Genomic DNA, 25,789 nt, shown 5'->3' with positions numbered 1-25,789 from the left:
CAGTATAGGCCTAGGGTTCTTCACTCTACACATAAAAGCCCTCTTCAGTCTGTCCTGCTGTTAAAGAGAAGTTTGGAAAGTTGCAGGCCAGCCATCTGTCATTTTCTCTAACTGCAGTCCCCTGCTGTGGTGCTCTGGCCATTTTTTATTTCTCCTGCACAAATCTTACCGTTATCGCTATGATATGGTATGGAGCCATATAATCCCTCATTTCTTGATGGCTTTTCCTGCATCCAACTTCTCCCCTGCTGCTCCTTTGGCAGTGGTGACGTTCCTTCCTCATCCCCACACTCTACTTCATGGCTGGGGAACAACAGATTTGTGTTTCAATGCGGCAGTGGTGGGGAATAAACTGCTTCATCACACCAGTAATGGGTGGATTTGTGTGAATGCAAAACGTAAACCTGCACAAAGACATGAGTTTGCATAAGCTGAATTTTAACCTGTTGGAAATGAGAAGTTCCTCTACAGTACGAATTGAGGATTTGATTATCCACAGTTGACTGTCTAGGCTGGCTGCCCTGTCTGGCTAGTGGCTGGTGAACTGAGGCTCACCTGGGCACAGTTGGAGCTTTGATCTGGGAAAGTAGCAGGGCAGCACACTGAGAATGGAGATGTGTGCTTGAACTGTGCATTGTCTCACTGGAAGGTAGTGTGACTCTATTGCCTCCATATTCTCTCAGAAGTTGTGACTACAGTTGGGGTTTACTGTTTTAACTTAGCATCAGCTTTTTTAAAGCACTGACCTACATTATCAATTCAAGTTTTGCCACCCTCTGATTCCTGACAGACAGATTTTATTTTAAAAAAAGTTTTGCTTTAACATACTATATTCAGAATACTGTGTAAATTGCATAACCTTCATTTTTGGCCTCTTCTAAAGTTACGTTTTAGGACCATCTGTACTATAGGTAGGTCTGTGCATGGTTAAAACAAGCACTGGTGTGCTGACTTGCAAACTTAACGGGAAAGATTTCTTCATTTAACAGTGGGGATGTACCATGGGGGGGGATCTTTGCTTCTTGTGTGAGAACCTCACAGCCAAGGTGCTGAATTGTCAGTGATAACTGCTGTATTAAGGAAGTTTAGAACAATTAATAGTAATGATGACACATAGTGGCTTACTTCAAATGTCTCTGCCTGTCGTTTAGCTGCCATGCAATCTCATTTCACAGAAGACACCAATATCATTTACTACACTTGTTCTAACTTTGGGTATGTCATAAATGAGGACTGACTAACATTTTGTTTACCTGCATAAACTTCATGATGACCCACTTGTCTTTTTAATTAGCATTTCAAATAGAGAAAAAAACCTATTTATTACAATTAGCAAACTTCTAACTTTTTTTTAGTTCTACGTCTCTCCTGACAACCATCCCAAAATGACTTGCATAATTTAGCTTAAGTTTGATTTTTAATGCAGGTTAGAGACGAGTGACATCTAGCTGAAGGGGGAAGTACTTCGAATATGCAGAGTCTTCTATTTTGTATGTATCTTCATATTTTCATATGCAATTAGATATTTGCATTTTGAATTATGTTTCTTGACAGCAGCCCAAAAAAGTAGAGTGTGTAAAATACACAATCTGTACTGCGATGTTACTAGCAGGATTCAAAAGAATATTTCAAGTTTCAGGTCCTCATGAACGCATGTTTAAGATGTTGCAAAGTATTAAACACAGTTCACCTGTGTTCTCAGCTCTCTGAGACACTGAGCAGGCAGATTCTGTTCTGCATTGCATTCACCCTGTATGATGCCATGAGAGACCATCACTTCCCTTGAGCTCTGGCACGTTCTCAATTCACTGTTCTAAACTTAATGAAGGGACTACTTGGCAACTGTGTTGCTTAATCTTCTAATGAACTATTAGAACATATGTATCTGTGGATCATATAGATTTTGTAAGTATTAAAACAATTTAAAAAATGGAGAGACTTACAGAAAAATAGGAATATGTTATTTTAATTAAGCAAAAACAGAGTTATAATCACTCTAAAAATAAAATTAGACTCTTTATCAATCCTTAACATCTGCATTTAATATTTTCTTCTAAACAAAAATACAGATGCGATTATGTAGCAAATTACAGTCTTTGACAACGTATAGTATTTATCTTCTCTTACACTTACTTTAATTCTAATTTGGTCATTAATACTCAATTAATTACTGAAACATGTTACTTGTAGTAAAAGTGCCACAATTGAACTATAAACATGACATTGCCATCTTAAAACTGCTTTGCTATAAACTGTAGAGAATATACAGAGTTACAAAGTCGTTGAGTTTTTATCAAAATATACAAACCCTCCCAAACCTAACGTAAGCTAACAATATTCTTCTTATGAACTATACAGTTATATAAAATATTTGTAAAATTATCTTTGTATTTATAAATATTCTACCTTATTTGCTTTGGTCTATATTTATCATCATACAAGTCCACTTAGAAGATATCTTTGTGTATACTTTCTTTGAAACATCATTATACTTTCCTGTGTTTATTATTCTATTAACCTTATTTAAATGGAACCAAAGCTGCCATGAAACCAGAATTTCTCAAAGGGTTCATAGCATTCACCAGTGATAAAATAAGTAAGTGGACTATATTATTACTTCAATCAATACTGTATTATCATTTCAATTGTAGTTTTATTGTACCCAAGCTATAGTTTCTTTTCAAATATTCAAGAAGATGAAGTTAAGTAACAAACTGTGAACCAACACGGAGAATGAAGTCAAGGATCACTAACCCTTGTTGTGACTTAATTTTTTAACACTTCACAGGGATGAACATACATGACTACTGGCAATGCAGATACAGTACAACAGAGCCCTATCATATAAAATGCAACTTGCAGACATACACCTGCTTGGACTTTTTTAAGCATCTCCGTTAAAATGAATCACACTTCCACAAAACAGTATTAACTGGATTATTTTGGTGCTGTCTCTCAGAAGCCCATTATCCCAGTTCTTAGTGAACTGTGCAGTGTAAGGCTCACCATAACCCTTCAGTGTGGCAGGATGAGGGAGGCAGGAAGGCCAACACTCCTTCCTCCAGCAGCCCACTCCTGGCCCCGCTCTGCTGTGGCCACGGGACACTACTGGAACGGTGGGTGGGATAACTGAGAAGGGACATCTGAAGGTTAACTGTTGCATTTAAGGCATGGAGATGACAGGGAACCCCACAAACTGACCCTATGCCTGTTTATCCACAGGGATAACCTCAGGGATATATATGGAAGGAGGAGTCTTATTTACCTACTCCTCTCAATATCAAAGTATTTACGGGGAGTTGCTCTATTGTTTGTGTCCAGGCATTATTCCAGGATGAGGAGGAAAACTCCGTCTACATCTCCTTCTGTTGAGAAGAATTGTATTTCTAAAAGACAAGAGTTGCAGACCCACCAGGAGGTCGACATTTCTATACAGGATTTCTGTTTCATGAGAACAATTTTCTTTAGACCAATGCACCTGAAGAGCTCACCAGGCCATTGACACGGGGATTTATGCAGTTTGGAAGACTGGCTATAGTGAGTTCCACTGAACCTTTATTAAATGTCTCAGAGATATATAAATCTGGAATACTTCTCACACCAGCACTCAAGACTTCACAGTTATTATGGTAACTACAAAACTGAATATGGAAAGGAAAAGAGTAGTTTCAACTCCTGAATATGTTTTGTAAAGGCTGAGTTACAGAAAAGCACGGCAGAACTCTAATGTACTTCGGCACACCCAAGCCCATGAAACACTTCCCACCTTCACTTTAGAATACACAAGATTACAATTATTTTCTTTATAAACACATTACTTTTGGTTAAAAAAAAAAAAAAAAAAGCAATATATGGTTTCTGCAGCAAAAATTCCTTCTACAGAATACACCATGAACCTACTTATTTCATTTGCCTAGAACAATTCTGACTCAAAACCAGAACTGTAAAATAGTTCAGTGACTAGTTTCTTGTAATGCTAAGTATAAGGGTTTGGGTTGGTCATTTTCTTTCTCTCCATGTTAAGAGTCTATTGTGAAAAAAGTATTTTGGGTGCTTCAAATTAAATTTGTATTATTGCAAATACTAGTATTCCTGTGTTATTTTTCTTTCTTTTGCATATATTGACACGTTTAGATGAAGAAATTTGACCTTACTAAATGATAAGTTTCCCCATTCAATACATCCATATCTTCTCCAATATATAGTTTCGGATTTTTCTTCTCTTTTGCACAGTTGTCACTCAGAGTATAACTTCTGGAGTTACATTTTGTGTATTTTTCACTTCGCTTCCTTCTGAGCCAAGGAAATGTGGATTTTCCAAAAGTTTAGTGCTTTCACTGCAAAACTGTTCTTTTCTATCTTGTGTTCCTGGACTTTTGAATAGATGTTTCTTCTGGTGCATTCCCAGAGCAGCTGCAGTCTTGCAAATTTTTGGGCACTGAAAGCAAGCGTATCCTTTTCCATTATGTTCAAGTATGTGCCTTTGCTCATGGTTCCTTTTGGTAGAAAGATACAAGAAGCTCTGAAAGCAGAACTGACAGTGGTAGCGTTTTTCTCCAGTATGAATTCTTTCATGTATTTTGAGTGTTTCATTTAAAGTGAATGCCTTATTACAATACTGGCAGACAAAATCTTTAACACCTAGGTGAATACGTTCGTGTTTCTGTAAATTTCCAGGAACTGAGAAACATTTTCCACAGGTTTTGCAAGTGTAGGGCTTTTCCCCAGTGTGACACCTCATATGCATTTTTAAAGTGGATGGACTTCGAAATTGTTTTTGGCAAAACTCACAAGTGGAAGGCTTTGAAGCAGCAACATGCCAGTGTACATGTTCTTGAGCTTCTGGTGCGGAAGACTGGTCTCTGTCACAGAGCTCACAATGAAGATCAGGCATTTCTGTGTTCTCCTCCTGGCTGACTGCCTTTTCCTCAGGAGCATTCCTGAGTGCATACTCTCGACTGCATGTGTTGTGGCTTTCCACACTGATGCTCCTCCTCCCATGCTTTTTCCTCCACTTGGTCTTTTTCATTTTTCTTAGCTGTTTGGATTTCTTTTTTGGTTTGTAATTATAATAAGGTCTCCAGGGTTTATCACTGGAGTCCTGGTCACTTACATCATCACACATTTCTGTCAGCTCCAGGCATTCTGAGCTATAGAGTCTAGATGGGCTTTTTTCTTTTACCTCCATTTCTGGCTCCTCAATGAGATTGTCCTGTTTGGACTCATGTTTGGATTTTCGGCCCCTTTTACAAAATAGCTTAGATCCTAATATATGTCTTTTTACAATGGCTTCATTACCGATTTTTACTGTTATCTGACAAAGTGGTGCGACATTGCTGTCAGCTGATGTTCCAGGTAAGGCAGGCTTTGCAATGTATGTTTCAGTTTTACTGGACTCTTGGACAGTATTTGTAGTTTTGCTACATGAACCTCCAGATCCTGTGACATGCTGCGTATCCTCAGTTGCTTCTGCTCTGTTGTACGGCAGTGTTTTCTTTTTCTCCTTAATAGTTTTTGATTTTGTAATGCACTTCCCGTAATTATCTGACCCGTACTTACAGTCATCACTTACTGACTGACTGGGTAGGTTATTTGAAGATTCTGTCTTACTGTTTTCTATGGAAGTGACTGTTTTACTGTGCATTATTACTGATGAAACTCTGCTACTGTGCATTATAACAGACGGTGCAGAGCTGCTGTAACTGATGACAGAGGTTGAATTTTCACTCACGTTAGCTAAAGACACAACCGAAGAATCACACTCCTGCGAACCAGAGTCATTCGCAGCAGTGGGAACTCTTTTTTCAACTGGGAAAAAGTCCCTTTGCAGGTCAGAATTTAAGATACCTACTCCCCAAGAGGAAGAATTCTGAGTATTTGTGGAAGATGCTGTGTCATTACATGAAGATGTATCCAAGGCCAGAGTTCTGTTGTTTGACATTATACTATGTTGAAAATTCAGTGGTGGCAGCTCAGAGCTAAGAGAACTCGGAATAAAACAGTTAGAAGAAGCAGTTTCATTAGCCTGGGTACTTGGTGGAACATTTTCATAGGAAGAATTTCGGTAGGATTTGTAAGGCAGTCGCCTGCATTTCATAGGTAAGAGTCGATACAGTTTGTATGGGTACATACTTGGTTTTAAACCCCCATTAGCTGTCTTTTTATTTACTGAGAGGCGATGGTCAATTGCATGGAAAGACTTCTGGTGATTTTTCAGTATATAGTAAGTCATGAAGGTCTCCAGACAGAAAATGCACTGGTAGCGCCTCTCTCCAGTGTGCCAGATCTCATGTCTGGTGCGGTACTCAGCTAACGCGAACACTTTATTGCAGTAATGACAAGGGTATGTTCTTCTCCAGGAATGCACATTTGCATGTCTTCGAAGGCTGGACAATGTGACATAACTACGCTTGCAAACGACGCAAGTGTATAATATCTGCCCATCGACAACTTTAACCAAATGATCTGTTTCTGGTAAAGTGCAGTTTGCATTAGAACAATCAGTGATGCTGTTTTCAGACAACAGAGGTTCTGTGTTTGCATATGAACTTCCATTCTGTCCCTCTGTAGCAGTATAGTTATCTGCAAAGTTTTGTTCATTTTCATTGTGAGCTGGTAAGTTACTTGATCTCATGCAGACTTGTTCATGACTTTCCAGTATATTTAGATTTGCAAATTGTTTGCTGCAGTATTTGCATATGAAAGTTTCCTGATGCTCTGAATGGAGCTGAAGGTGAGCAGTGAGTAACGCCCTTTCATTGAATGATTTTGCACAACAGTTACAACTGTAAACAGGTGGAGTGACAGTCGTCCCAGATGCAGAGACACCAGCAGAAGTGTTTTCCGCTTCTCTGGATACATGCAAATCTCCTGCTTTATTTTGAGATTTTGGAAAGGAAGTAATTGTCTGATCAGTAACTGCCTCATGCTGGGCTTCTGCAGTGGTTACTGTAGAGGCTGGTGCTTTTGCTATAGCCAAATCAGTACCCTGGGGCTTAAAGGCTGACTTAGGAGTACTACCTGCTTGTTTTCCCTGCTGAATGACTGGGGTGGCTTGGTGATTTTCGTAGCGGTCCTCACCCACCTGGTATGAAGGGCTGCTGTCCCGTTCAACAAAAGGTGCTCCTTGTGAAGTATCTCCCCCAGAAGAAACAGCATAGGAGTGTTCAGCCAAGGTACTGGCTGGCTCAGCATCTTTGCACACATCGCTTCTGTCAAGGCTGATGTTGGGAGCTTGTATTGTGTCAGACACCTTTTTAAAGCTGGCCCTCAAATCAAGGGGAGAAAACAAATTGTTTTCTGTTTCAAAAATTGAGAATGCATTTGTAATTCGTGGTCCATTTGTCACAGCAGAATCTTCATGTCGCTTTTCATGTTTTTCCTCTTTGACAGTCCCTTTTTCATTAACACAGTATGCATAGGGGCAGGGGGAACTTGAAAAATTTACATCTGTAAGATCTTCTAGAAATGATATTCCCAGTTTTTTCCCTGCAGCTGCAAGGTCCGTTACAGTCTCCTGCCTCTTAACAACTACTGTGGAACTGTAGATGTAATTCAGTATCTCTGTAAACACTTCAGCTTTGAGATCATCTAACTCCAGTACGTGACCTGAAATACAGATGGTACGACTCCAAAAAATGTTTTTAAAGTAAAGGCTTGAAGCTGCCAGCACATTACTATGGGCTTTAAATTTGGTGTCTTCCACGATTATGGTGACATCGCATAAAATACCCCGAATGCGCTGTTCATTTAAAATGGAAAGTACAGTGTCGCTGTGGAAGTCATCCTTGAGATCCTTTGAATGGGACATGACTGTCATCTACAAGAGAAGAAAAAGTAAATATATTTAGAAGGCATTTTTCATCCATTTCAGTTACAGATTAAGTTTATAGTTCTGTATTATTGTATATATTTTTTTTAGTTTATTAACTTTTCAAGTTTAAGAATGAGTAAAATTTTGTCATAACATTTCGGGTTTAAGTCATCTTACATTCACTGGTGCCAACACTACTGCAGGAAATGTCCATCCAGATCACAGAGGCCAGAGCAGCAGTAGCTCCTCAGCAAGAGGCAGAGGATCCCTCCCACTCCCTCCTGGCATGGAGCTGCTGCCCATCCTGTGCCTTCCACTGGGAATGCAGCCAATGGCTTTTGCTGTGCCAGGGGGCGCAGCAGGTCAGGGTCACCCTGAAGGACTCCCTGAAGCCTGGATGGAGTTCCCCAGTACGCCATGGAGGGACCTGGCACACACGAAGGGGAAGCTGGGTTGCTGTGGTTCTGTGCAGAATGAGGACTTTGCGTTCCGGGCCTGTTTGTCAGACACCTACTTCACAACACAATTGCATCTATCTCCTTACTAAACTTGTATTTAAATCACAGCAAGAGAGTCTCAATTACAGGATAAGGCTTTATAAGCAAATGAATGCACAAGGAACACAATTTGGTAGACAACAGTGAAGTACCTGTAACACTGTTTATGTGAACAGAATTTTTTTTTTTTAATAGTGAATCAATTTATTAAATAATTTACACTACTTTAAAATTACTGAAAATTTGTGAGTAAAACAAGTAGAAAATAATGGAATAACAAGTAGAAAATAAGAGAATTTTTTCTTCAGTTATAGTTTAGATTTAGTGTTCACACTTTATAATTAGTGTGTTCTTAATTTCTTTCAAATAATAAGGTTTAACTGAAATAATAAGTACCATTAAATAACTGCTAATTAATAATAATGAGGTTTAATGCTGACAAAAACTATTTAGATTATCCAGGCTGTTACTACATGAATATACCAGTTCATTCAGTTGAGATAAAATATGCAACATATGGATGAAAAATACTCTGAAAAAAAATGGATTAGTTTGCCAGTTGAATTTGAATTTTGACAATTTCTGACAACTGAATTTAGTATCTGGTGAAAATCTGTCCTCACCAGATAGTTTTCCTCAAATTCAGATCTGTATCATATAGTGAGGTTTGTTCCTTTTTCCCCCATCTCTGAGTAGTATTTTTAACTACTATCGTCCATTTCTGACTTCAAGTCATGAAGAAATAGTTGTGCTACTGGCACTTACCAATCACTATAGTAAAAAAAAAAATCACACTTCTTAAAGACCCTTTTCTTTAAACTTGTGGAAGCAAAATACACATTAAAGAATATTACCAACTACAGGTATTTTGTAAGACAGGCTAAAATACTACAACACTCTAATTCTAAGTTAGGAATTACCTTCTAAACACTGCTGCTCCAAACTTTAATTTTCAGCTTGAAAAATTCTACTATGACCCTTACCCTCAAATATTTTATGTTAAGAATGCCAATATATAAGATGGGTTTGATCCAAATGGCAAAATAAAGGCTTGACCCATACTCACTAAGCAAACAGCAATGGCCATTTAGAACACATTGGCTCTCTTACCCAAAATATTGGGAAGTAATCCTTTCTGGAAACTAGGGTCTTTATCATGAAGTTAAGTAATACAAGTCATACACCCCTGCTCTAATTAATCTAATTACACTTAGGACACTTTTATCACAAATCCACAAACTACTTCACTGCAAATCAAATTACACAAAAAGCAGCAACAACCTCAGTGTGAAGGCAAACCCAATATACTATGACCAAGACCACAAATTGGTATGTTATGGATGAAGCTTGGAAGTAAAATTTGTACCTTGCAGGATGGCTACTGCTTCTATCAGGAAAGGTGTTGTCTATGCAAATAGTCAAAATTTCTATTAGACTTTGATGGCTGAGAATTTTCAAGGCACAGAATTCAGAACAAAACTGTGATTCATAAAAAAACCTCTGATGCTTCCCATGATATGCCAAGGATGTCATGAAATGAATTCATCAGTATAATGGTGATAGAAATGTACATGAATATTATTTTGATTATTTGATCACTCACAGCAGCTGTAAATCTAGATGCATTGTTTTGTGCCTTGAAATCTTAAAATCACAGTTTGTGATGGATTTGTTTATTACACCAATTTGGCTTAAAATAAGGGATATTTACTTATTTGGAATGGCAACCTGAAATTCACAGTGTTTAGATATAGTTATCTGCTTTGGTTCAGTATCTAAAAACCCAGATGTAACTGTAGATAGTTTCTGGCATATCAGGTCTACAGAAAGCATACTGACAATACTTTTCTTCCAGCAAGCAGCTACTATTCCAGAATTGATTCCATTTTCTCACTGACAGTGTCTGAGATTACATCTGACTTGCTCATGTGATGTGGTATTAGAAACCAACATCAAAAATATTTCACAACAGGAGTTATTGATAGGGTTATTTCCTGAGTATAGGAAATAAATGATGTCAACTCTACCTCCCTGTTAACTGCCCCACAGGAACTTGCCTGTGTTTTTTCTGTTTCTTTATTGAAGACAGCTGGTTTTAGTTCAAAGACAAATCATCTGACAGACTGTTTGCTAAGTCTATTAGAATGCTATGGCCAAGCTGAGAGGCAAACCCAAGTAGGTTTAGTACATGTCTTATTATTCAACTAATTATTTCAAAATTTATCCTCCTAAGGACAAAAGTGAGTATTTTTAAATTTCTACTTGCCAAGTACATAGATTGTCAGCTTTTGCAGTCCTGGATAATTTGGTATGCTCAGTAAAATACTAAATGATTCTTTGTGTCAACATTGTAGAAATGATCATTTGCTATTTGGTAATTTAATTTTTCTTCTTCTGGGTGCTAAACCATAAGCTAGATATCTCACTGAAAAGTTATACAGAAAAATTCCAGAGCAAATCAGTTTTTAGAGGAAATGCTTTTTGCTTCTTCATCTCAACCTACACGTGCCCCAAACAGTCTATTTATTCATGTCTGTAATGATTCTCTACTGCCTTATATTTTACCTGTCTTGCTTCTTGCGTTTGTAAAAATGTGTGTGAAATGCTATAAAATCAAAATGCCCTACCTAGCACACACATAAATGGAGTATTTTAGGAATATTTTACATTCCATTTGCAGTACATACTATAAAATGAAAACCTGCTCTTCAGTTTTCAAGGGAACACTACCAAGAACCAAGATACACAGAGATCAAATTTTCGGATGTGTTATTATTAAATATTTTTCACAAAAACACTGGAAAGTCCATTCAGAATGTAACTATTCTTCTGTATGATTTTTATTATAGAGTTATGGAAGAAATTTTAGTTTTATTTGTAAATGTTGCCCAAAACATATATAGATACCATTTGACCTATTAAAGGGCAACAAAACTCCTCAGGCAACTAATCCCTCTTTTTTTTGACACAAATATGTTATTTTCATACTTTTTACTCTCAATCCAGACACAAATAATTTCTTAGGAATCTGAACAGTACCTTTGTAGCATTACCTAATGGTCTTTGGTACACCTATAAATAACTTCAGGTTCAGAACAGCAGAATTTTTGACTGGGAGCTACAGTACTATTTGCAGATTTTCTGCAAAAACAGTAACAGACTTAACCTGTCATTAGAAGTTGTTGAATCACTTGGAGAAATAAGATTTAAATATTTGTCTGAAACTTAAGTGTAATGGTCAGTAAGTTTATTAAATTATAACAGTACCTTTTCTGACATCAACAGAACACCACTCCAGGACAACACTCATACATGAAAATAAGTAATATTAAAACTTAATGTCAAGATCAGAGATTGATGCATCCAAACACAAATTTGACTACTTATGCCTCACAGATGACACTGCTCATTATAAATGGAGCAGCCAGCTGTATGTGGACACAGCTGAGAGTAGAAGCTAATGTTAATTTTTATATTAACATTACTTTGAAGTCAACAAAGAGTTCACACGAAGTTTTACTATCCCATGAATACTAAATACAAATTTTCTACTACCAAACAGAACTACTACAATCTAGGAATATTCTTTTAACTTCTGCTAATCTTTTGAAATCCACTGCCAGGCAAGTGTACCCCAATACATATGAGAAGAGATTATTTTATTCCACTCCAGTCAGCTAAATTTGAAAGACAAGCTAGTGGCATAACAAAAAAAACTCCAAAGCATTAGGGGCAGTTGCTAGTACCCAGGCAAAATCAAAACCAGCAAGATAAATGACGAACTGTAGTAAGAATTCTACTTGTTTCCTTACTCCACAGATTTCTACTGGGATTTTATGGTGCTAATATTTTCTGGTACTAACCAACAGGACACTAGAGAAATATGTTCATTCCATACCTTCCTTATGTTCAGTTTTACCCTACTGTGTAAAGGTAGTCTTAAGTCTTTTTTTTTTTTGTTTCCAGCCTGCTTCCCCAGCTGAGGGGGAACATTCACCTGTATCTAACTCTCCTGACGGACGTAGTTTTTGTTCTAGAGCCGAAATGGAGTCAGCCATCACCAACAAACAAAACCCCCCAAACAAGTACCATCCCCCCCATTCCCCCCAGCTCTGATCCTTGCTTACCTGGAAACCTATTGTCCAACCATCACTGCTACGGTGACTGCCCCGTTTTTTATGGAATCATTTCATCACTCCCATGTCGGCAGCAGGGCTGCCTCGATCAGGGTGCTGCAGCCTCCCTGCAACCTCGGGCATGCAGGGCCGTGCTCATGGTGTCTAATGATGTTAATGATGGCTAATGACTTTCAATAGCTCGCAGGAGCGTGCAGCTTAGTGCTCACTCTACAGAGCTACACATTACTTCTTCAAGTGCATTGAGAGATTTTCTCTTTGAACTCTCGCTCTTCACATACTTCCCTGTTGCTCTAGAACAGCATTATAGACTTTAAATGTTTTTTTTTTCAGCTTCGCACTTAATTCAGACAGCTGGGGTGGGGTAATGGAATTTAGCCTAAGAGCATGTCAGTGTTAGGAGACCTCTCATGCCGCGCGACGAACCACTCTTTCAGAGCCGGGACTCTTTCCCACTATGAGCATCCCGACCTCAATTCTCTCACTCCCTGCTTTACGCTTCCCACGACCTCTCCCACTGCACGAACAGCCCGCGCGGCCTCGGCAGCGCCTCGCTCGGACACGCAGGACGAGCCCGTGCGCGGGCGCTCTGGAGCCGCCCTGCTCTCCCGACCACGGCCCTTTGCCGCCGCGGGTGGGCTCCCCCGGCCCCGGGGCTTCCCTTCCCGCCCCCGGCCCGGTCCTGCCCGGCCGCCGCCGCCCGCAGGGGGGCGCTGCCCCCGCGCGGTGCCAGCCGCGTCCCGTCCGGCGCAGCGCGGTGCGGGGACAATCCCTGCACAGCCGCGGAACGCGGGGCCCGCAGGCGGCGGCTGCCGTCGCCTCCCCGTCCCGCGCCAGCTGTGCGCACGCGGGCCCCGGTGCGGCGGCCTCGCGTTATCTGTGCGCCTGCGAGCGGCCCCCCCCGCGCGGGCCCCGCATCGCGCCCTGCTCATGGCGGTGCCCGCGCGGCCCCCTCCCGCGGGAGCCGCCACTGACCTGCCGCCGCTCCGTCCCCGCCGGCGCAGCCTCGGCCCGCGGGCAGCAGCGCCCCGTCCCCGCGCCATTAACACCGGGCCCGCGGAATCTCCGCGGGCGGCAGGCGGGCGGTGGGTGCGGCCGGGGCCGCGTTCCCGGCCCGGCGGCGGCCGGACGGTGCGGCCGCCATTTTGCTGTGCCGATCCCGGTAATGGGATTGCCCGAGGTCTGCCGGGCAGGGCCGGGCCCGCGCCCTCCGCCGCCGTCGCTTGTATTCCCTGTCCTTATTCCGCAGCGAACGCCTCGTGCTCAGCTAATGCGGCCAGCGGGAGCCTCGGCCTCTCCGCCAAGCTGCTCATAGGCAACCACTGTAAATTCAGACGGATGAGGAAGCGCAGCGCTCCCAGCACCCGGCGCCTGCTCCACGGCCATCCGCGCAGCGCTGCGCACGTCCCTGAGAAGTCCTCTTGGACCTAACACAGGATTTGAGTGCCTGACTCTTCTTCCACGCCTTTTCTGCCAGGGAGAAAGAGAACGTGTTTCTGGGCATACATAGCTTTGTGCTACTTTCTGCCACTTCCCTCCAGAAAGCAGATATGAAACATTTCCTTGAAAAAGAATACCTGAAATAAATTACATTTGATTGCTGGATTATAGTCACATTTTACCCTTTTCCTTATCTGGTTATATTAGTTATATTTTTAAAAAATATGTGTAGAAACTCAGTATGAGGAAATTTGTTTTAGGCAGTATTCTTACTCATAATTTAGGTTTCTTAATATTTTTTACTGCCTCAGGAAACAAGCGCAACACTACCATAAGTGCTTCATAAGCAGTAACAAATGTTCCCGTAGATAAAGAAGGACAGAGCTTGATTTCATATGACCAGATGCTCCAACACATTTGGTGCAGTCCTCTCAGATGCTGTCTCAGCCTGTCACTTCAAATAGTCAGCAAAGTCTGTTTTCTCAGGACTTGGAATCATGAAGCTTAGAGAAGAACTGGGCTTTGAGACAGGTGAAAAACTGTTAGGTAAAAATGAACAGTTTGGTTTTTGTCTTAAAGCTTGCTTTTGTCCAACACTAACCTATGTTTATTTTTACAAGGTATTGCGTATAAGGCTTCACTGGACAGAAACTTTATTTTCAAATCTTAAACCTACGCATTAAAAGCACTGAATAGTAGGAACTGATTCACTTTAAACAAAAAAACAAAAATCCTGAAGCATGAACTATTTCATCAGTGCATCATTGTCACTCTTGATGGGCCTGGAAGTTAGAACTTGGCTAGAGCCTCTTCATGTAAGTGCTGCTTATCATCTCAGGAAACGGCTTAATGTCAACATAACATAAAAAATCTACTATAAAGAGGGGAGGTCTTTTTTTCCCCCAGTATTCTGTCTTAGAACTCTCAGTGCTTTCCTGGTTGGTTAAAAGCTACGGAAAGAATTTTTTTCATGTCAGGAAATTGTAAAAATTTCAGTGGCTTACCGATACACACATCTTTCACTAATTTACACAATCCACATTAAAAGTTCATCTTAGAAATCCTGAACGTCTCTCTGAAGGGTTTAATTCCTTCTTTAATTCTGGATCACTGGAATTCTTACCTATAAGTTCACCTACTGAAGCAATGAGTATGTTTTTAGCTTGGGGCTCTCTGCCACCAAAATAGTATTTCTTTAATCTCATGGCAAATTGAGGCATGAGATGACCAGTAGCTGTTCACCAACAGCTGTAGGAGGGGGAACAAATTATTGAAGAACACAGTGGTTTTGATTGCAAAGGCAGAGTGTGTCCCAACGTTTTCCCAACCTTCATTTTTATTCTAACCTACATAACAGATAAGCAAAGTTTCATACTCACATGTAGGTTACTTTTAATCTTGGACTTTGCCTATTGCTTATTTGCTGTTGTTCCTTTATTACTATTTTAGATATGTATATACGTAATCATATGTATTAATGAAGGTTTTTGACACAAGTGCCATAAAAAGTATTTGTGACAAATGTGTTGTCAGAAACAATACAATAAAATGGATTAAATTAAACCTGTTGTAATCCCTTAAAAGAAATAAATGCCTTACTGAACATGCATCTTGAAACAAATTTAAGGAACATTAGGTTATTAAGTCCCCCCAAATGTTAATTAGACTTTATTTTTAATTGTTTTGAAAATCAGATGCATAACCATAATTTGTATAGCTGATACATTCAACTTAGAGATAATAATTTATTTGTACTTGAAAATTGGATGCTCTGGCAGTCTTAATATCTATAGACAATATAAAAGTTTTGGAGAACAAAAAAAAGAGTCAATTTTTCTCTCTTTTTTTTAACAGGGTGTTTTCTTAAGGCAACCTTAGCTCATCCACTAAAATAAGAATCACCTTTTCTGTGACTAGTAGTGTAATTGAAGGTACTAATTTACACACACACACACACACACACACGCACACACATATATATATATATAAAATTTGAGCTATTGGGAATTCACAGACCCATCAGGTCCTTGTGTGTTAAAAATATTCTTGAGAATAAGAAATTCTTTCTAAGGCTATCTTGGCCTCACACAAGATTTTACATTATCATTCTAATGTTTCATGTAAAACCAAATGCATGCAAAGAAAATGGAGGCACTGGTGCTGCAGTCAGACCTGTGAATGCACTACAGTGATATCTGGGAGAAGGCAGACAAGATCCATTTGCTCTGCAGTCTTGATTCCAGGGTGTAAGCCCCAATACAAATTATATACTTCAGAAATAGTGAGCTTGCTAGAGTATATGAACCAATTCCTATTAAACACCTAAATGATTGCAAATCACAGCACACAAATACTGTGTTCATTTTAGAAGGAAGTCCAAGTAGTTTAGCAGTGGAGTATTTCTCATATGGTAAAATTGCAAGATACAGAGAAAATTTTCAGCAACTCTCTTTAAAATGTGTAAAACAGTTCCGAGGTTGATGAAATGGTGGTGTTTAGATGCTTTGCTGAAGTCTGATAATCTCACTTCTGCAACTTATGGCAGGTGGTATTCTTTCTTTAAGAGTATTTCATACTGCCTCGGAAAAAAAATGTGCCAATATTCCTCTCTAGTCAAGCAGTTTCAGTTCTTAAGCAACAGCAGAAAACAACATATAGAGCATTACTCAGTCTTGCACATTCCTCATGAGCAACAGGAGTTTGGCTAGGATTTGACTAGTTTCTGTCTCAGTACCTAGGCCAGCCTATCCATGAGAAAAATGCTTGTATAGACTCTCATCTTCATTGCTCTCCCTGCTGAGGTGAGAGGAGCCAGTGGTGCTGCTGAGAAGGAAACACAGCTCCTCTGCACCCTCAGACAGGCCAACCCTTCACTCAGGAGTGGGGCACACTAAAGACCCAGCAGCCCAGAGTGGCTTCAGCTCCCCTTTGTGGTCCATGAGCAAGGGAAAGCGTTCCATGTGCAACCCTTCTCCTCTTATTCAGCATCAAGTGGAGGGAGAAGGAGCCCAGTTACAGCACCTGCACCAGCCCCCTGCTCCTTCAAGTCTGGTGCAGAGGAGAGAATCCTGGGACAACTCACTTGGCTCTCAAACTGCATGAGCTGTGCATGTGCACTGAATGAAGTCTTTCTCTAAGAAATGCTGCCTTCTTAAAATTTAGGCATGGCCTAAATCAGAGTCCCGTTGACACTAAACAGGACACAGAAGCAATTTTTAAAGGTATAACTACATCTTTTTCTCTTCCACCAGTCTAAAAAAGAAAATGAAGCAACAACAATAGCTAACATAATCCAAATTCTTCTCTTGCACAAAATAAAAAGCTTATGTTTTACTTTACTAAGAATCAGCTGAACTTTACATCTTGCTATCTCTGAACAATCTTAGTATTATTTTCCGTGTAGAGTCTTTGCTTTATGTGCTGCTGACAAGCCATTTTCTGCTGCCTACACTTGTGGGACATACCATTTTTTAGCTAGCAGAGATCAGTTGCAAACATGAAGCTATGTTTACAGACAGAGTGACAACAACAGAAAATTCGTCTGTTGCTGACTGTCGTCAAAATGTAGTGATTAATATATTTGAATGGCTTTAAACAAAAGAAGTCAAATGAAAACATTTAGGTTTTGTTCATTCAGAACAATTACTATGTGCTATGCTATTGCCTGTTTGGTTATCAGAAAGATAAAAGTAGTTGAACTCAGCCTCCATTTTTCCAATTTTCAGAGGAGAGCATCATTTGAATATGGGAGCCAGCATCCACAACGTAGGCTCAAGGCTACTGTTCTGGGTGAGGTGTGCTGGGGTGCCAGGCCAATGCAGCTGTTCTTGCCCTTTACTACAGCTGATGTAGCAAATCATGATGGACTGGAAATAGAGTTCAATCCCTGCCCCTGCAAACACCTCATTCAGTTGGTCTGCCAGGATTGCTGGACACAGCAATTTTGGAAACCAGAATTGGTCTTCAAGCTGTTAACTAGCCACCACTAGTCTCCAGTATTCCTTAAAATATTGTAAAATATTTTTGTGTTTTTCTGTTGTTTTGGTAAACCAAAACCAACATACAAGTGATAGCTATTGCTCTGAGGTCATCACTTTAGCATGGCCAATATTATGACAACTTACTGGACACACAAGAACTTAGTATGCTCTTAAATATTCTTATGCTCCGTTTTGTGCTGACTAAAGTGGCCCAGCCAGAGCCCTGCTCCTCCTTTTCCATCCTACTGCACGTTTCCAAACTAAAGGCTGAAGCAGGGCCTCTGCTCATGCAGTGGAGAAGGACTGTAGCAAAAGCGGAGAGCGTGGCAGCACAAAGAAAACCGTGATGGCTCCAGCACTGGTTTGTGCTGCTTGCTTTGCCCCCAGTGTGAACTGCTCAGCTCTGAGCTCAGCTCAGGTGGGGGACAACACCAACAACAAAACCAAATAATAATAATAAACAAACCCCAACAGTTGACTTGCCTCTCCCTAATAATTTCCCAAACTCTTATTCGCTCAAAAGCCTTAATAGTAGCGTGTGATAGTATATAACCACATTGTTTATGGTTCAGGATCATGAAAAGATTCATGTGGCAATGTTCAAACTATCTGAAATTAATACTAGATTCTGGTATTGATTATCAATTTGGCTGCTGAAAGTTATGGAAATGTTGAACATTGTCAGGATAATCTTCATTTCCTAAATCTCATTTTTATATATGAAGTCTTCCCTCTTACTAAACACTCCAAAAATACAAATGGAAATATTTTCATTGATTTCAAGGAAAATTTAATTAGGCTACTTGTCACATAAGCAACTTCTCAGATTACACCCACTGAATTAAAAACCAAGATCTGCAGATTTTCATTTTCCCCATCTTTTTAATTAAAAGGATTTTAGACTTACTTCTTAAAACTATGTAATTTGGGGATAACCCGAAAGGATTTATACGCTTTTAATTTCATATATAAATTAATACTTTAAGAAGAAAGGCCAAAAAATAACCTATACATAAACTTGCTGAAGTCAGTACACAAATTTCTCAGAACTGATCTTATTTATCTGAGCTTCTTTTTAATACAGGACTGAACGCTTGCACAGAAAGTGTGAGTGCTGCCTATATTCTACATCTAGATATTCCAAAAGCCCATGAACAACTGTCATTTCAACTTCAACAACTGTTTCTCCACCCCTGCCTTTTCCTGTTGTTGACTGGCAGAAGACAACACTTGGGTCATATCTCTTTGCCTGGATATGTTGGATAGAGCAAGCGTGCTACAAGCAACACCAACTTCATTTTTATTTAGTGGCTTTAGTTTGTCACTATGTAAAGCAATATGATCATGCTTGCTTCTGAATGCTGGTGCAAGATTGAAATTGAGAATGCCTGAGCATTTCTGAAAGAAACTATAACCCATCATTTCCATCCATATTTTGTTGCTGAAAGCAGTGCTATAAGTATTCAGAATCCTAGAGGAAGGTTTCCATTTGCAGACCAAGCCTACCATGCCAATTTTATCCAGTTATTGCAAGCCCAATTGAAAGTGCAATGATAAAAAATCACAAGAGATATTTCCATTGAAAACATGAGGGGTTTCGGTTAAAACCTTTGAGTATTAGGAATCCACATTGGGCCATGCCCAGAAATCTTTTTATATGGTGATTTTCAAGATGCATGCATTATTGTGAGCACATGGTATGTAAAGGCATTGGACTGCTTAATAAGCATTCACTGACACACATCTGCAGCTTTGCTAATGTACCTTTTATTCCTATGTGGTTGTCAAGGAAACAGGTTATGGCCCAGTATTCTGTCTAAAATGTACTAAGCAAGTGTTCTATGATAATTTACTTAAAATAGGTACAACTTAGGTTTTGTAGCTCATTGCTTCTGTAAATGCAGGTAACCTGAATTTATGTAATTGTAATGTTTCACTGATTAGTTTAAACCACCAATGCCATTTTATTGTCTCTGAAAATCCATTACCATTTTCTATGTCACACAACACTGTGTATTAAAAGTAAATTTAATTACAGAAAGCATTCTGAGATATTCTAGGAATTGAAGAGGTTTTTTTAGCTTGTGGAGTTGTGGTTTTTTGTTTTGTTTTTTTTTTTTAATTTGATTCCTTACCATACATTCTGCCTGGTGACCTTAATTACTTATTTCAACTTAGAGATACCACAGCAAGAAAGACTCTGATGCAACAAACCATTTCCTACCAAAATTTGGGCAAATAGTGCCACTGAAATCAATGGGATTTCTCCCTTTCTACAACATGAATTATACTTGGTACAAAGGACCACATTAAAAATTAATGAATTAATCAGGATTTCACTGATTCTTTCATTCAGTACATATATATATAAAATCTAAAGCACAGATACCAGGCATACTTATTCTAACCAAGATTATCATTGGGCATCCACAATAAGAAAAAGGAAACTGCTAATATTTGAAGAAGCCGTGTAAAATGGGAACTGTTATTTTGAACTATCCTTTCTGATTATTTATCACAATACTATATTTGAGTCTACAAACTGCTCTTTCCAGCTCATGAATCAAGAAGCTTTTTACTGTCCCTGATTACAGTAATGTATAAAGGTAGAGATTCTATGAACTATACCCAGCTTAACCAACACAACAGTGTCAGAAATGGGCACTGGCACTGAGAGTTCCTCTGCCTTTACTGGGTGGCACAGTTTTGTAATGAACACTCATGACTGGGATCCAGAGCTAGCATGCTGGCACGCTCAGGAGGTTTGTGTGCCTACCAATATGTTTGGTTTGTACAGATCACTGGAGGCTGTAACAACCTGTTTCAAAGACTATTCTGTCTGATTTTGTTTGTCCAACCTCTCTGGCAATCCAGCAGGAACTGGAAAAATCCAACAATATTGACATGAGAATAGAGCAATGTGGTACCATAGTGAGAACAAATTTTAAGTTATTGTAATAAATTAGAAATTAACAGAAAATATACTGTAATGCAGTAGTGATGGTGTTAAATAATTTAGCTCTATTTCTATATAAGATTATCCCATAAACTTACCCACCTAAAATCAGGTTGTTCTTCTGTTAGAGTCTTTTAAAAGTGGTGTTGACAGGTATTTTCACCAAAACCATCTCAGTAATTTTGTGAACTGTGTGGCTACAGTGTATCAGCCTGCAAAGGAAAAAATCCAACTTTAATGACTGAATTATTGGACAAGTACTAAGTTCCACATACATTGCGTAATTCGTCAGAATTTTCCCTGGGGTGCTGTAGGACTCCAAATCTACATCTGGGAATTTCAGAACACACCAGCAATAAACCAGTACCATTAACCAAACTTCTGCTGCATTGTTTTATTATGATTTAATCTGTGTAGTGCAGACTGGACATAATGGTATGTTCTAGACAGAAATGTAAGGATGTTTTCAAGTTTAAAGTAGTTATTTTGAAAGACATTTTCTTTCTCCTCTGTCTCTTCCACCACCTTTCTTTTGATCTCTCTTGTCACAGATATCACCACAGTATCTGTGATAATGACATTTCTAGGCAACTCTTGTTCTCTGGAATACACTTCCTGTATTTCTCTGTGACGATGACTATTCATCATTGTCAAACATCCTGATTTTATTATTATGTATCCTAAAGCATCCTAAAAGGTTTTCCTGTAACAGTATAAAAATTATGTGGAACATGGTTTTGTTTCAAAGGTACTGAAAAAAATTAAATTGTTCCCTAGAGAAATTGCAAAATCATGCAGATAAGGCCGTATGACTCAGCTGATAGGCATTCATACAGCAGCAAGTATGGAGCAGCAATTAAGAATACATAGCTCCATCCTCCATTTGCAAATACACTGTATGTTATATCAATAACATTGTACAGGGAATACAGGATCCATTACTTTTGCTTTAAAGGTAAGAAGATGAGCTAATTTTTTTTGTTGGTTTAGTCTTGTACATTTTTAGTATATGTTAATTTGAATAAGAAATCTGTAGCTCACATCTGCCCGTAACAAAGGCCAGAATGAAAGAAAATTGCATTAAGTCATTATTATTACCTCAAATTCCAATAAAGGCATATTAATGAATGACTAAAATAAGCTTAAATATCATATCTGGAGGACTCCAACAGTAAAAGATCTTAGCAAAGCTAAAGATTTACCAAATTTGGTAATACTGGAATTCAAATATAATATTACACACAATAAGGCCCTTTTAATACTTAGTAAAGCAATTTATGTGATGAAGTACAACAGACACTAGATACCTCAAAAGGGTTAATTAGTACCTATTCATTACTACCAGAATCTGTTTAATAGTCTGATAAATATTACCTGAACGCAGAGAGTTTCCCACTGAGAGACCTGCCGTTTCAAATCAAAATGAAGGTTAGAGGCAGAAGTAACCTTAATTAGAAAGGCCATTGAAAAACGTAGGACAGCGTCCAAGTGAATAATTTTTTAGTTTGATTTAATTTTTACTCATGCTTTTTTTAGATTTTCTGTTAGGCAGAAATGGAATTTGCATGGATAAAAGAACAAATTCCAATTATAAAAAGGGAGGCTCAGTATCAACAATTAGATTTCTATGATGAAACTGAACCCCCTCCCCTCCAACCCACAACAAAATAAACACAAAAACCCCAACAAGCCCCTCTGACAATAACATTTGCAGGCTGTACTGGAGGTGGGAAAAACTGCACCTGTTCCTCCATCCTCTGGTTAGCCACCTCAGCTAAAGAATAAAATGGATGAAGTTTACAAAAGATTTTTATGCACCTCTGACTACAACATTCTGACACTCTGCATTAGCTGGATGTAAGTGCCACTGAAATACCTACAGCAACCCACATATAACAGTCAAACTGGAAAGAGCTTGCTAATTACTGGACTCCTCCTTAATAAAGAAATCAGTTTCATTCGCTAGAAGAAATTACTGTTCACAGGCTGCCAATGAGTTTTTCTGGACTCACGGAAGCACTTGAGTTCACTCATATTCATTACAAGAGGACTTGCACCCCTTAACAAAGAGCAAATTTGCAAATGGATTTAAAACTACTGTAGGGAAATGTGCTCATGTAATGGAGCTACTTTTAAAAATGCCTTGAGTGGGTATGTTTAAACACCAAGATATAATAAAAACAGTTTATTGCTAAGTGCCCCATCTTTTCTAAAGATAAGCATCAGAGGCAGTAAATAGATTTGACATGGCAGTTGCTCAGCATTTCCTTTAAAAATAACCACACAAGAAATAAACAAAGAAATGCACTTTCTCACTACATTTAATGGAGCCCTCCATATTAACATTTTAGACAGGAAAATAATCAGCAGAAGCAAGCTACTGAAGATAAATCAAATTACAAAAATTGCAGACTTTAATACATCACTTGAGAGACGTCTGTCTGTTACGTTTCAGTTCTGCTTCTTTAGGTGGAACAGAGGAATACTGCACTGCATTAAATTAATCTTATAATTATGAATGAAATGGTTTTATTGTCATGTTTATGATGTGCCTATTATGACATATGACAAGTCATATTCCTGAACAGTTATACTTTGTTCATTTGGAATGCACTGAACTGGTATATTTAGAAGTAAATGAGAATTAGTTTAATATTACTCATACTGTCAAGGTTATTGATAATTGGCTGTGCTTCTAAATACCTCCTCTGCACTCACTTTCAGTGCTGAGTCTTCCACACAAAATATACTCAGTCATTTTAAAGTCAAGGACATGAAAGGAAAATGGCTTCCCTGCTGCAAAAGTCTCATTGCAGTAGTGAGAATTTCTCAAGTCACGTACAAAGGGGATCAATGAGGAGATACACTACGTTATAAGCTCAGTGGAGACATTCAGTACCATCTGATTCTGTATAGGCAGTTACCTGTGGTAAACATAATATTTAACTTTACTGGCACTGTAAAAAATATTAGCTAAAAATAGAAATAAAGAATTATAATACTTAAATTTTGCAAAATCTATAAGGTCTGCAAATTACCGCAGACCACAAGTGAGCTTATTCTCTAAAGGCTTGTTTAAGGTCTGACAGGTATTCTTTTGCAGCATGCTTAAACATAGTTCTTTACCTGAACTTCAGAATGGGTCCACTATTTAAAGAAAGGTTTATTAGCATTACTGTGGCTGAATTCAGCAAAGGTGGAAGAAGGTTTAAACATACTTCTGATTGTCTACATTTGTCAGCTGCTAAATATTTTAGTGATATTTTTATACTTGTGATAATAAAACTATTACTTTATATACACACAGTACAAACCTTGACCTACATGCGAGGCTGGGCTATATTAAAAAAAGAAACCAGGGTACATTTCTGGGAACAACCAATGCAAACCAGGAGGAAAACAGGTTTTTGTGTGTACAGCTTTATAAACATGGCATCGTTTAAGAACTGATATCCGCATGGAAACATAAAGTGAGATCACATTCTCAGAGGAAACAACTGCAACATTTCCATTTGCATTGTGATATTGCTATTAAAGAGAATAACATCTTTCTACATCTCTACAATTGAACCTTTTAAAAAGATTTGGTTGCCAAGGAAACTGGTTCTGGCCCAGTATTAATCTGAAACAAATATATTATAAAAGTTGGTGTAAGTAATACAATACTCATAATGATTGTTATTCTTAATGTCCAAATTCAGGTTTTGGTACTTAAAGCTGTTAAGTTTTTATTTCGTAATTTTTTTGTGTGTGTGAAGTAAAACACATTTCAGTGAACTGATACTCAGTTTCAGCTGACAGGGCCATCTATATCAATGTCTCTCTTTAAAGTTCTCCTACCTTTAAATAAAAATAAATACTGCAGTTTTATGTTTGTACCCAATACTGAAAATATAAGCATTAAAGCATATTTTTCTCTATTTAATATTTCGCACAAAACACAAAACCGCTTATGACAGAATTTAAATATTTTTCTTTTTTCTAATCTCCCTCAATTTTTATTTCTGCCTTTTAGCTGCAAGCTTAGTAATGCTTATAGTCAGCTTTAAAATGTAATGGAATCAATAGGGTTTTCAAAAATTCTTTTGTTGCATAAGCGTTGCCACGCCCTTAGTACATATGATTATTTTAACAGACATGATTGCTCCACTTTCACAACAGATTTTAAAAAAACAGATAAGAGTAATTGTCATGCCAATATGTGAAGCCAACAATTTAATATAGGTTGTTTTCATTAACAGTTTAGTACATTTTAAAATTGAAAGCTACATTCCAAAGCCCATTTCATGTTCTTGCAACACTGACCAAGAAAACAGTAAAACATGCAAATCTCAACCTACCTGCATGTACCACTTAGAGCAGTGTTAACATGGCAATGCACCCAGCCATTTTTATGTAAAGCAATGGAGATAAGTTCTATTCTTGGTCTTCTTGATAATTTTTTAGAAGCAGTTGTCAAAATTCAGATGGGAAGCAGCTTGAATAGACCATGAGCAGGAGAACCGAGTTTATCAACAGGGAAAGCAGGAGTGGGGAAAAAAAAAACGTCCTCATCCAAGATTTTCCGAAACTGCAAAACACAGTTGGCTTTTTTTTTTTTCTGCTCCTCAGAGGGTTCAAAGCTTGAAGCTGACCACTGCAAAGGCCACTTGTCACATTTACTGAAAATCAACCTATTGATATCACAGCTGAAAATATAAACTCGACAACCAAAGCCCATTGCACAACGTGGACTGCGTAAGAGTTAAAAATAGATTCGACGTGCCTCCTACCTGCATAATAAATATGTAAGTTTCAAGTGCTTTAATTCGATATTCACATTAATTAACAATACAATATACATTATTTAAACTACAGTAAATGCAAGAAGAAAAAGGGTGACACCATCTGGAAGCACAGTTTGCTTTTTTTTTTCCCTTTCCAAGGGCTAATAATGTAGTTTGAATGTGATGACAAGCTAACAGCTC

The 25,789-nt window shown here is 38.6% G+C and overlaps 1 protein-coding gene across 9 annotated transcripts in view; it reads right to left on the bottom strand.

Moving 5' to 3' along the window:
• Nucleotides 1–1,950: 1,950 nt before the first annotated feature.
• Nucleotides 1,951–25,789, bottom strand: part of ZBTB38 (zinc finger and BTB domain containing 38) — a 141,653-nt gene continuing 117,814 nt past the window's right edge. For 2 of the 9 annotated variants that reach the window (XM_032118939.1, XM_032118938.1), the window contains 3 exons: nucleotides 25,163–25,594; nucleotides 20,925–21,034; nucleotides 1,951–7,819 (listed from right to left, as the gene is read on the bottom strand). In XM_032118939.1, coding sequence (XP_031974830.1) covers nucleotides 4,241–7,819 — 3,579 coding nt within the window. In that variant the 5' untranslated portion in view covers nucleotides 20,925–21,034; nucleotides 25,163–25,594 and the 3' untranslated portion in view covers nucleotides 1,951–4,240. Of the gene's footprint in view, nucleotides 7,820–12,437; nucleotides 13,070–13,421; nucleotides 13,859–20,920; nucleotides 21,035–25,162; nucleotides 25,776–25,789 lie in introns of those variants that run through there. The other 7 variants (XM_032118936.1, XM_032118941.1, XM_032118935.1 and 4 more) reach the window with 6 other exon arrangements.

The sequence above is a fragment of the Corvus moneduloides genome, chromosome 10 (genome assembly GCF_009650955.1).
Source record: "Corvus moneduloides isolate bCorMon1 chromosome 10, bCorMon1.pri, whole genome shotgun sequence".
Lineage (NCBI taxonomy): Eukaryota > Metazoa > Chordata > Aves > Passeriformes > Corvidae > Corvus > Corvus moneduloides.
The sequence above is the reverse complement of the archived record's forward strand: the minus strand, read 5'-3'. Positions and strand labels throughout refer to the sequence as shown.